This window comes from Mytilus trossulus, chromosome 10, assembly GCF_036588685.1.
Source record: "Mytilus trossulus isolate FHL-02 chromosome 10, PNRI_Mtr1.1.1.hap1, whole genome shotgun sequence".
Classification (NCBI taxonomy): domain Eukaryota; kingdom Metazoa; phylum Mollusca; class Bivalvia; order Mytilida; family Mytilidae; genus Mytilus; species Mytilus trossulus.
In genome coordinates, this window is record NC_086382.1 from 6,889,178 (window position 1) to 6,902,269 (window position 13,092).

At 32.4% G+C, this 13,092-nt stretch overlaps 1 protein-coding gene across 1 annotated transcript in view; it reads right to left on the reverse strand.

The window, feature by feature from the left end:
• Positions 1–254: 254 nt before the first annotated feature.
• The window catches only part of LOC134686789 (kinetochore protein NDC80 homolog), a 69,244-nt gene continuing 56,406 nt past the window's right edge, over positions 255–13,092 (reverse strand). The window contains exons 12-17 of the mRNA XM_063546559.1: positions 12,735–12,854; positions 7,385–7,474; positions 6,102–6,194; positions 2,708–2,838; positions 2,064–2,166; positions 255–505 (exon numbers count right to left, since the gene is read on the reverse strand). Of these exons, the coding sequence (XP_063402629.1) occupies positions 440–505; positions 2,064–2,166; positions 2,708–2,838; positions 6,102–6,194; positions 7,385–7,474; positions 12,735–12,854 (603 nt within the window). The 3' untranslated portion in view covers positions 255–439. The remainder of the gene's footprint in view (positions 506–2,063; positions 2,167–2,707; positions 2,839–6,101; positions 6,195–7,384; positions 7,475–12,734; positions 12,855–13,092) is intronic.

Here is a 13,092-nt window from a genome sequence, read left to right on the forward strand (position 1 = left end):
TTATAAACATAAATACAGTGAATGCATACAATAATTTTAGATTTTACTATTGGTGTTTCAGGTACAGGATTTTAATTCAAAGTTTTCATACACATCTTTTTTTGAATTGGATTGATAAATAGTTGTCAATTTGAACATACATCAGTTGAGTTTATAGTAAACTCTGGATGTCTTTTGTTGGTTTTTACAACAAAATATATGATTACCTTGTCTCTCCTAAGCTACATTCCTGGCAATCAAGATAAAAACGCACATTAAATTAAAAGATTGGTTTATAGTGTTAAGAAAGGAAATACAGTTCATGCTGTTTAATATATACAGATATACACATTGTGTTCCTCTTATTTGTGACAAACTTCACTAAAGTCAGAAACTAATATCAAATAATATTCTTGTAAGATTAGAGACATGCTCATCAAGACAATTTTCTTCAGTTCCATCATTTTTCTTTTTCACAATCTTTTCTGTAGGTAGTCACATCTTTTAACATTGTTTCTAATCTCTCCTGAAATAAAAAATGACAATTATTTCCACATTTAAAAACATCTTACATTGTGAGCTGCAGAACAAAGTGTATAATGAATGCTTTACATTTAAAAATAAGAATGTAAAACCTTCTATCATTGAAAGTCATCAATGCCACCACTGGAAATTAATATCTATGAGTCGCTTAGTTCTACTTTCCTCGCAGGCAAGACAATATTCAGTATTATCTTTCAAATGAAGTAAATGCCAAGCCAAACAATTTACTGAGACATTTCATAAACATACATGTAAATATACATAATAAACTACATGTTAATTTGCAAATTTCAAAATTTATAAATATAAAATGCTATTAGAAATCATATAAAACACACTTTTAGAGATTCTTTATACAAAGTTATCAGTTGACTTCTTAAGGTGGTACATAACACCTTCACTAAAATTAATTTGGATGGTTTAATTTTCATAAAATTTTGACAAAGTATTTACTTTTACCCTCTGACAAAAATATCAAAATATCAAAAAAATTTGAACCGACCAATTAATCAGAAAAATTGGTTATATAGCAGTTTGACAAACACTAATTTTGATCATTGAGAAGCTTTACATTCCCTTAACAACACAATGTAATTAAAATGTTTTGCTGATTTTACAGAGTTATCTCCCTGTAGTTTTAGGTAACAACTTAAAAAGAAATAAATATACATCTGTTAAAATGTACAGATGTTTTACGTATTTGTCTCTGGTCTCGGGCAACTTTTTGTATGCTGAGTTGCGCTCTTTGAATAGGGCACTGTTACAGTTAATTTCAGAACTTATATATCATTTTTTATGTCAGTCTTTGTTAAAATGTCCTCATTATTATCTTGAATGACTTTTGTTACTAAGTAAAAAGGGATTAAAAACAGAACTTTAAAAAAAGTCTGCCTGACTCAACTAATTTTCTTCTGATGCATTAAATCTATAAACTGTTATTTTGTATTTGATAGAACTGATTTATTCCACATTGATCTTATATGTCCCTTTATAAATTAAGAAATTATTAAGAAAATTAGGTTTTAATTCCACAAGGCAAAGTTGACCCGAGATAGATTTGGCTATCAACAATCAATCTTATTATTTTTACCTTTCAATAGACTTAAATTAAGATTAAATACATGCAAGGCTTTTCACATTGATCTAGACTTGTACCCAAGTTAGCCAATTTTGCAACTTAAAAAGTCAATATTTGCTAAATGTTGATTATGGCTAAATACTTGTTTTTAACAGATACTGACTGGGTAAAAAAACTTAGGTGAGACAATGAATGAAATCATATAAATTCAAGCCCCTATAAGTGAAAAACAAAATAAGTATAATAATGGACTTCAAAGATTCACTAATTATAGTAAAACACAAATCCTAGACAACAGTTGTGAGCAAAAACTTCATTTATTCTGCCAGGATGATTTCAAACTTGTACTTCAAATATATCATGATGACCTTGGTGATTAGAAGAAATCTACATGCAAGTATCAATTTTTTTTACCAAGTAATGGTCCCCCAAATAAAGTTGGAGGAGGGGATCAAGTACTAACCTGAATCTTAGTTTTATGATCAATAACTTCTTCTACAACTTTTCTCAAGAAGTCCGTTAACTGACTCTCTTCCTTCTTAATCTCCCATCTCTTTTGAGCTGCCCTGTAATTATACAGTATATATTCTAAAACAATTTTTCAATTAACAGTCAAGAAACGGTCAGATTCAACAATTTTTAAAAGAGGGGAAGGGTGTTTCTGACCATTTTCCCCCCTATAAGTGTATATTTTTTAACAATGTCTTTGCTTAGTGGTAGTATTACACTTTTGTGAATTATAAATAGACTTGTATTTACAAACTGTTTACTATACTGACTAAAGATGTTATGCATATACGTAATAATCATATGGTGCTACGATACATTATGTTAACAAGAACAGTTACATAGGTTAGTGACTCTGTATTGCAGCTAATTCCTTATAGTCTTTTATAATGGCATGAAGAAACATATACAGCCTCAAAGGCCATTATAACTGACAAAGGCCATATAATAGGGTCATTATAACTACAGAAGGACAAATAAAAGGGCCATTATAACTAACAAAGGCCATATAATAGGGTCATTCTGAAATCTGAGCTTTGTGATATATTGCAGGAAATTAGCATATGTGTATTTCTTAATAAGTTTCCAATAAATACAAACCATTGCTCTTTTTCTACTAAAACTTTTTTAGCATCAGGTACAGATGATTTCCATTGAGTTTGAATTTCCATAATTTCTCTCTGCATTGCTTCTTCCTCTTGTATTTTTATCTGTATTTCTTGTTGGTAATTCTAAAATCAAAACTGTTGTTAATGTCTATTCACAGGAAAAATGTTGGGGTAGGAGGGTTTAACAGCATATGTTTGCACTTTTTTTATACCCATTATTTTTTTTTATTTCATTTGTCACAGAATTGTATTTGCTTCCATTCATTTTTCTCACATAACAAAATATATCATGGTGTCTTATCATTTTTATACATTTTTTTATCTGTTATAGCCCCACAGATATTAGCATCCTAAAGTTTTGAACTTATCTGTGAAATTTGTAACCGTCTGGATTTTAAATAGAATATACTTTAAAAATAATTTTTGCTAAGCAATCATTTTACAAGAGGGACGAAACATAACAGAGAGACATTCAAACTTGTAATTAGTGTAATCTGGTTGGTCAAATATGTGAAAAAGGGAAGGGGATTGCAGTAACGACATAAGAAATATATCCAATATCATCAGTGAAACGGATATTCCATAACAGTCAACCAACTAGTGATGGCGTCCATAAAATTTACCTGAGAATCATAAGCATTCATGGTGGTATAAATTTTCATAAATTTTTCCTCCTCTACTTTTTGAATTTTTGTCAGATTTTCGGAATCCTCTGGTTTTATCCATGAATTTACATTAAAAAATATTGCCCACTAACCCCTATTTTCTTTTCATATTGTTTTTACATATAATTTATAATGCCATATTTCAAAATCCTTGTTATTTTTTCATCGTCTTTTAAACAAACTAGAGGCTCCAAAGAGCCTGTGTCGCTCACCTTGGTCTATGAGAATATTAAACAAAGGAAGCAGATGGATTCATGACAAAATTGTGTTTTGGTGATGGTGATGTGTTTGTTAATCTTACTTTACTAAACAGTCTTGCTGCTTACATTTATCTCTAACTATAATGAACTTGGCCCAGTAGTTTCAGTGGAAAATGTTAATAAAAATTTACAAATTTTATGAAAATTGTTAAAAATTTACTATAAAGGACAATAACTCCTTAGGGGGTCAATTGACCATTTGTCATGTTGACTTATTTGTAAATCTTACTTTGCTGAACATAATTGCTGTTTACAGTTTATCTCTATCTATAATAATATTCAAGATAATAACCAAAAACAGCAAAATTTCCTTAAAATTACCGATTCAGGGGCAGCAACCCAACAATGGGTTGTTAAATTCATCTGAAAATTATGGGGCAGATAGATCTTCATCTGATAAACAATTTTACCCCGTGTCGGATTTGCTCTAAATGCTTTGGTTTTTGAGTTATACGCCAAAAACTGCATTTTACCCCTATGTTCTACTTTTAGCTGTGGCGGCCATCTTGATTTGATAGTCGGGTCACCGGACACATTTTTTAAACTAGATACCCCAAAGATGATTGTTGCCAAGTCTGGATTAATTTGGCCCAGTAGTTTCAGAGGAGAAGATTTTTGTAAAAGATAACTAAGATTTACGAAAAATGGTTAAAAATTGACTATAAAGTGCAATAACTCCTAAAGGGGTCAACTGACCATTTCGGTCATGTTGATTTATTTGTAAATCCTACTTTGCTAAACATTATTGCTGTTTACAGTTTATCTCTATCTATATTAATATTCAAGATAATAACCAAAAACAGCAAAATTTCCTTAAAATTACCAATTCAGGGGCAGCAACCCAACAAAGGGTTGTCTAATTCGTATGGAAATTTCACGGCAGATAGATCTTGATCTGATAAACAATTGTCCCCATGTCAGATTAGCTCTAAATGCTTTGATTTTTGAGTTATAAGCCAAAAACTGTATTTTACCCCTATGTTCTATTTTTGGCCATGGCGGCCATTTTGGTTGGTGGACCGGGTCACCGGACACATTTTTTAAACTAGATACCCCAATAACAATTGTGGCCAAGTTTGATTGAATTTGGCCCAGTAGTTTCAGAGGAGAAGATTTTTGTAAAAGATTACTTTAATTTAAGAAAAATGGTTAAAAATTGACTATAAAGGACAATAACTCCTTAAGGGGTCAACTGACCATTTCGGTCATGATGACTTATTTGTAAATCTAACTTTGCTGAACATTATTGCTGTTTACAGTTTATCTCTATCTATAATAATATTCAAGATAATAACCAAAAACTGCAAAATTTCCACAAAATTACCAATTCAGGGGCAGCAACCCAACAACGGGTTGACCTATTCATCTGAAAGTTTCAGGGCAGATAGATCTTGACCTGATTAACATTTTAACCCCATGTCAGATTTCCTCTAAATGCTTTGGTTTTTGAGTTATAAGCCAAAAACTGCATTATACCCCTATGTTCTATTTTTAGCCGTGGCGGCCATCTTGGTTGGTTGACCGGGTCACGCCACACATTTTTTAAACTAGATACCCCATTGATGATTGTGGCCAAGTTTGGTTCAATTTGGCCCATTAGTTTCAGAGGAGAAGATTTTTGTAAAAGTTAACAACGACGACCGACGCCGGACGCCGGACGCAAAGTGATGAGAAAAGCTCACTTGGACCTTCGGGCCAGGTGAGCTAAAAAGGTGCCAATGTTAAGTGAAAGAACAATCTAAAGAGAATTATTTACCGCCAAAATTTTCAACAGCTTATATCTCGAAAACAAGCAAACGGACCCTCCATTTTTTTCTGCTTTTTTAGTTTCTTTATTTATAAACTTTCAATTTATAACAGTCTTTTAAAAAGCTTGTTATCTTTAAACAGAGTAGCGAACATCCTTAATTTGATGTTTTAGTATGTTTAGTAGTTTGATTTTTAGTAACTTGATAGGAGCATATGATAAAACCACAAAGTTAGGTACCATTGAAATATTTATAAAAGTACCAACAAAAATAATAAATCTAGTTAGTCAGAGGTAGATTTGTACATAAAACTCAGTTAGGGTAATAGTTTCCTCCCTTAGCCATTCAAAATTTCAAGTCACATTTAAATTCTTCATGATTTTCACTGGACTACAAAGCTCAAATAGAGTATCTATAGATATTCTCTTAAACGGTAGGAGGGGAAGTTTAATTAATGATATTCAAACTTGTCTAAGATCTGTATTAACAGGACACTGAAAAATCACATGATATCCATCTTCAACAATATTAAAGTAATAAAAACAACTTCTCTTCCATGCAGTGGATATTTTGCAATGATCAATTTTATCTCTGTTATTTTATGTTTGAGTCTTTCTATTTTCAAAATAAATTTTGACCAATTTTTCTAAATATTAATTTTTACCTATATCTTTTAAGTCAATTTATACATATTTTTCAATATTATATCCTACCTGTTTTTTAATGTTAATTTCCTCATCTATCAGTTTGATTTTTTTCTCTACAGAATCAACTTCAGCTTGACACTCTGCTACATATTCCGTTAACTGGAAAATAAACAGTAAAAATCAAGGCATGGGTCAAAAGTATCATGAGAGTATTGTTAGTGTTGTATAAAGTCATGTAATAAAAAACTAAAAAATTTTGTCTGCAAGATTGTAATTTTGAACTTCTGGGAACATTTCCCATCTGAAAAAATATTGAAAAATATACGATTGTGCATGGTTTTGAACAAAATTTCCTGAATATTGTTTCCTACTTGCCGATATATTCTTTTATCGCTATTTTGTGCATTTTTCTTTTGATCTTTTTTGTGATAATTTTCATATCATGCTTCTCGCTTGAGATGGAAAAATTATCTCTAGAAACTGATGAGGGCACGTGGCGTTGCTAATGAAATTGACAACTTCGTCATAGGTGAAATAGCGATAAATAGACTATCATTAGTCATCTCAACTCGAGTGCTTTTCTCACTTTCGCTGTACCAGGTCAAGCCAGAAAATCAATCTTGTTGAGATGATTAACGATAATCTATAAATATCCAATATTAAATTACACGATTAAATTAGCATTTCACACAAGTCTTACGAAAATGATTTGTGTTTTGAAATGATGTAACAATAGCCAATATATTTGTTTAGCCAATATTAAATTAGGTGGAGTCTACTGTAACTTAAATTTGAATAGAGTAGAGCAGTCTACAGCTTTTTAGAAAGCTCAGACTTGTTGAGGTCATTTTCAAATTGTCAACAAAACTGTCAGTGAAATACAAATAACTATGTTTTGATTTCTTTGAATGTACAGCATACCTGTGTATAAAGGTCACAGGCCTAAAGGATACCAACCCTTTAAGTGAGGTGACCTTGAAATTGAGATCCAAAAAGGCATAGATATCCTATAGCGGGTTATTTTCACGGAGTGTAAATTTTCACTTATTTTCAGGGATATAAAATAATTGCCAATTTAAAAGTGAACATGCAAAGGTATGGATAAATGTTTTGAATCTTCCAAAATAATTACCGCCCAAATATTTCATGAACCTTATTCAATGAAAATCGTGAAATTTTACACCCGTGAAAATAACTAGCTTTATGGTATCACAACAGCAGAATAAGAAGATGCTGACCTGAACAGACAGGTTTTTAGCTGAATAGAGGTAACATTTATAGAAGGTTTTATTGTAAACTGTACTACTTTTGAGTAAATACTTAGAATAAAATGACCTTAATGTACTAACCTGTTCTAGCGAATCAAGATTTGTGATTTTTTCTGATGTTTTCTTTATGATGAAATCCTGACACTGTTTACTACACTTGACAACAGCAGGCTGAAAATAAAGTCATGGTTCTTAAGTCTTATCATGTTCAAATAATATATTTCAACTTATATCACATAATAAGACTGATCATCTAATTTGTCTTACTTTCAGAAACACAACAGGTGGTCTTAGTGAAGCAGGATCTGTTTTGTTTACAGTCTGGAGCACATGAGATCACCCCAATGTTTGGTGGGGTTCAACAGTCTGGAGCACATGAGATCACCCCAATGTTTGGTGGGGTTCAAGGTGTAATACCACCATTGATTTTCCCCTATTAGTCTTTGTTAAATTTGCACTTTTCAAAAAATTGTGCAGAATTTATCTTTGTTTCAAATAAAGAAATACTTAATTGGCATGAGTAAAGTTTTATCCTGTCCAGTTCTATAGAAAAAGTTTCACATAACATTTCATTGCATATAAGAAAATAACCATCATTGGAAGTTAACCAATCAAATTTCTCCCCTTATTCTATCTGTGTACAAGGTTTAGTCACCATGTAACCTCAAGATTACAACATTTTCTATAGAAATCACAAATAAAAAATAATGGTGTTTTGAAATACCCAAGACATATGTATATGACACAGAAATAGTTTTACTGCTATAAAATGTAGGATTATAATTTAATTACCTACAACGGTCAAATTCAAGGGAATATTTTTTTAGACCTACTTTCGTATGCAACCGGATGTGACGTACCATGTTTGGTGGTATTACACCTAAAGAAGACCTTTTTGTTCAATAAACTGAATGTGACTTTTTCCCTTTGTAATACTGGTTATTTCAAGCATATCTGTCAAGTTTTGTCATAATCAGTTCAATAGTTTGAGAAAAATCTAGTATATTGAAAGACGACATCTACAGCGATTCGACCAAATTTCTTCGACAAATCCAAACCAAGCCACATCAAGATAGAATAGAGTGTGGACCAATAAATGATCAAATATCTATCTTATCTGCCTACAAACAGTTGAAAGTGATACACAAGATGATTTTAGGAAGATAAAATACCACTAATAAACCTCTTTGTCTTCTTTTTAGGTCTCTTTGGGTCAATTTATACCTCTCATTTCCTCCAAATTTCAACTTTTCAGGCCAATAAATAAAAATATTGGGGTAACTTTCACTCATTTATGGTAGAAATGTTATAAGAAATGAGTAAATGAAGCATTTTAGCAGAATGAACAATCCATATAAAAGTTTACTGTCTCCATGGAGGTTTTAATAGGTCCTTACGTAAAAATTAAATTTACGCCGCGTTCCATAGAGGGACATAAAAGGCTTCTCTTTTAGTGAATAACTTGTCGTTACAACATTACAAATAATTTCATCTACTTATAACTATATATTCATTTAAATATTACCTAGGAAAATGTTATATCATAGCAAAATATAAGAAATAAGGAGAAAAAGCCCACCCCCCTCCAAAAAAATAAATATATGCATTTAGTAAGGCTTGTTCTGTCAACTGAATATTCATGGTCCAGTCCTATTTCAAGACAATTTTCTCATAAAATGTGTTTTGGAGACTCAATCCACTCAGAATATTTCATTTTTTGTATTATTTCACTTAAATAGCAAGAAATTTTAACACATGAGATTACTCACAAGGCCATATGTGCATGTACAGCTTCCCATATTAGGTGTAATACCACCATTGATTTTCCCTATTAGTCTTTATTAAATTTGCACTTTTCAAAAAATTGTGCAAAATTTATCTTTGTTTCAAATAAAGAAATACTTGGCATGAGTAAAGTTTTATCCTGTCCAGTTCTATAGAAAAAGTTTCACATAACATTTCATTGCATATAAGAAAATAACCATCATTGGAAGTTAACCAATCAAATTTCTCCCCTTATTCTATCTGTGTACAAGGTTTAGTCACCATGTAACCTCAAGATTACAACATTTTCTATAGAAATCACAAATAAAAAATAATGGTGTTTTGAAATACCCAAGACATATGTATATGACACAGAAATAGTTTTACTGCTATAAAATGTAGGATTAATTACCTACAACGGTCAAATTCAAGGGAATATTTTTTTAGACCTACTTTCGTATGCAACCGGATGTGACGTACCATGATTTGGTGGTATTACACCTCAACAGTCTGGAGCACATGAGATCACCCCCAATGTTTGGTGGGGTTCAACAGTCTGGAGCACATGAGATCACCCCCAATGTTTGGTGGGGTTCAACAGTCTGGAGCACATGAGATCACCCCCAATGTTTGGTGGGGTTCAATAGTCTGGAGCACATGAGATCACCCCCAATGTTTGGTGGGGTTCAACAGTCTGGAGCACATGAGATCACCCCCAATGTTTGGTGGGGTTCAATAGTCTGGAGCACATCAGGTCACCCCCAATGTTTGGTGGGGTTCAACAGTCTGGAGCACATGAGATCACCCCCAATGTTTGGTGGGGATCACATTGCTAAGTTCTGTAGACATGTTTGTCTTTTATTTTCTTTAATGTTTTGCTATACCTTGTTAGTTTATTGGTTTTTATAGTCCACTTGGTATATATGCTACCTCTTTTGTTTTGGATATATCTTTGCATTTTTTGCTTTATTTTCAAAGACTGGAGACAACGATTGCTGTCTGCAACAATAATGTGTCCATAGTACACAGATGCCCAAATTGCACTATCTATTTCTATGCTCAGTGGGTTAAACTCTATAATTTGACATTAAAATAAGAGAGATCATATAATAGGGAACATGTATACTAAGTTTCCAAGCGGATTGGACTTTCAACTTCATCATAAACTACCTGAACCTGATGCGAGACAGATGGACAAACAGAAAAAAAAATGCCATTTAATGGGGCATAAAAAACATAATGCTGCTTAATGGGGCATAAAAAACATAATGCCCTTGAGTGGGGCATAAAAAGATTATCATTTGTAATAGCAACATTCAAATTCATAATATACATGTACTGTTTAATCTAAAATTATAATGACAACACAATCTGTAAAGTATTTGAATATATTCTTCAAGTTATTATCTACTTCACAAAAATATTACATTCTAACTTGTTTTTTTGTGGTTTTTTTTTAGAATTTAATGACACGGAAAAATTCTCTATGTTATGGTGGTATGGTTTCATTGCAAGGTCATTATTTGGAATAAATACATGATTGAAATCTTCCAGATGATGTGATTGAGTGATTGTTGGGTGTTTAACACAACTTTTAAGCGTATTTTTTTTTTCTTTTCGTGGCAGCCAGTTTTTATTGGGGAAGGAAGCCATAGTACTGACAATCCTAGTCAATTAAGATTGGAGTAATAAAGAACCTTAGTGAGCACGCTCACATACCCCACGTCCCCACATTGTCATTGGAGAAATTAAATAAGTGAAAGAAAAAAAAATTGTATAAGAAAAATTAATTTCCTGCCAATATGCACATCTAAATAGTATGTCCTTATTATCTACAAAATTTCATGAAATTCTGTTGTGTGGTTTCAGAGGAGTTGAGATGACAAACTGTTGCAGAAGTACATTGAAGCAAATAAGTTTAAAGGGGTGTAACTCCTAGAAAAAAAAATTGAATCGCAATTTCCCGTCAATATGCACAACTACATAGTATGTCCTTATTATCTGAAAAGGTTTCGTGATTTTCTGTTGTGTGGTTTGAGAGGAGTTGTGATGACAAACTGTTGCAGTAGTACATTATAGTTAATAAGTTCAAAGGGGTGTAACTCCTAGAAAAATTAGAGGCTCTAAAGAGCCTGTCTCGCTCACCTTTGTTTTTGTGAAAATTTAAACAAAAGGCGCAGATGGATTCATGACAAAATTGTGTTTGGTAATGGTGATGTGTTTGTTCATCTTACTTTACTGAACATTCTAGCTGCTTACAATTATCTCTATCTATAATTAACTTGGCCCAGTAGTTTTAGAGAAGATTTTTGTAAAAGATAACTAAGATTTACAAAAAATTGTTAAAAATTGACTATAAAGGGCAATAACTCCTAAAGGGGTCAACTGACCATTTCGGTCATGTTCACTTATTTGTAGATCTTACTTTGCTGAACATTATTGCTGTTTACAGTTTATCTCTATCTATAATAATATTCAAGATAATAACCAAAAACAGCAAAATTTCCTTGAAATTGCCAATTCAGGGGCAGCAACCCAACAAAGGGTTGTCAGATTCATCTGAAAAATTCAGGGCAGATAGATCTTGACCTGATGAATAATTTTACACCAGTCAGATTTGCTCTAAATGCTTTGGTTTTTGAGTTATAAAAGCCAAAAACTGCATTTTACCCCTATGTTCTATTTTTAGCTGTGGCGGCCATCTTGGTTGGTTGGCCGGGTCACGCCACACATTTTTTAAACTAGATACCCAAATTATAGTTGTGGCCAAGTTTGGTTTAATTTGGCCCAGTTGTTTCAGAGGAGAAGATTTTTATAAAGTTAACTAAGATTTACGAAAATATGGTTAAAAATTGACTATAAAGGGCAATAACTGCTAAAGGGGTCATTTGATCATTTCAGTCATGTTGACTTATTTGTAAATCTTACTTTGCTGAACATTATTGCTGTTTACAGTTTATCTCTATCTATAATAATATTCAAGAAAATAACCAAAAACAGCAAAATTTCCTTAAAATTACCAATTTAGGGACAGCAACCCCACAACGGGTTGTTTGATTCATCTGAAAATTTCAGGGCAGATAGATCTTGACCTGATAAACAATTTAACCTTGTCAGATTTGCTCTAAATGCTTTGGTTTTTGAGTTATAAGCCAAAAACTGCATTTTACCCCTATGTTCTATTTTTAGCCGTGGCGGCCATCTTGGTTGGTTGGCATTGGCACGCCACACAATTTTTAAACTAGATACCCCAATGATAATTATGGCCAAGTTTGGTTTAATTTGGCCCAACAGTTTCAGAGGAGAAGATTTTTGTAAAAGTTAACGACGACGGACGCCGGACGCCAAGTGATGAGAAAAGCTCACTTGGCCGAGCTAAAAATTAAATCGCAATTTCTCGTCAATATGCACAACTACATAGTATGTCCTTACTATCTGAAAAGGTTTCGTGAAATTCTGTTGTGTGGTTTGAGAGGAGTTGCGCTGACAAGAAACAGGACTTACGGATGGACGGACAGACTGACGGACGGACGGGTATAAAACATTATACCCTCCGCAACTCGATGCGTGGGGTATAAAAAAAAACCACACAGGTGGGGTTCGAACTCACACCCTCAGTGTTGACGAGATGATGTGATAATCACTGAAATTTTCTTATTATTCTTACCTTAATTACATCTCTTAGTCTTTCTAAAGCACTGGCATCCAAGAAACCAATCTGAAAATCAACATCTGATGACTTTAACTGCTGGGCTAGTTTATTGTACTGTAGTAAGCTCTGTTCAAACTGTAATATACACATATAAAATAAAATGTACAACTTTACACTAGATTCAGACAAATGAATTTAATTGATTTTATTTATTTTCTAAACATTAAAATATGTTTAAACTAATTGATTGATTATATTGTGGCGGCCTGAGTTTATCATTGCAGAAAGAGACAGTGCCAGAACAAATTGTATTTTGACACCCTTTTCCAGTTTTACCTCCAACAATGTTTACCTTAAATGGATTTGGCTAGTT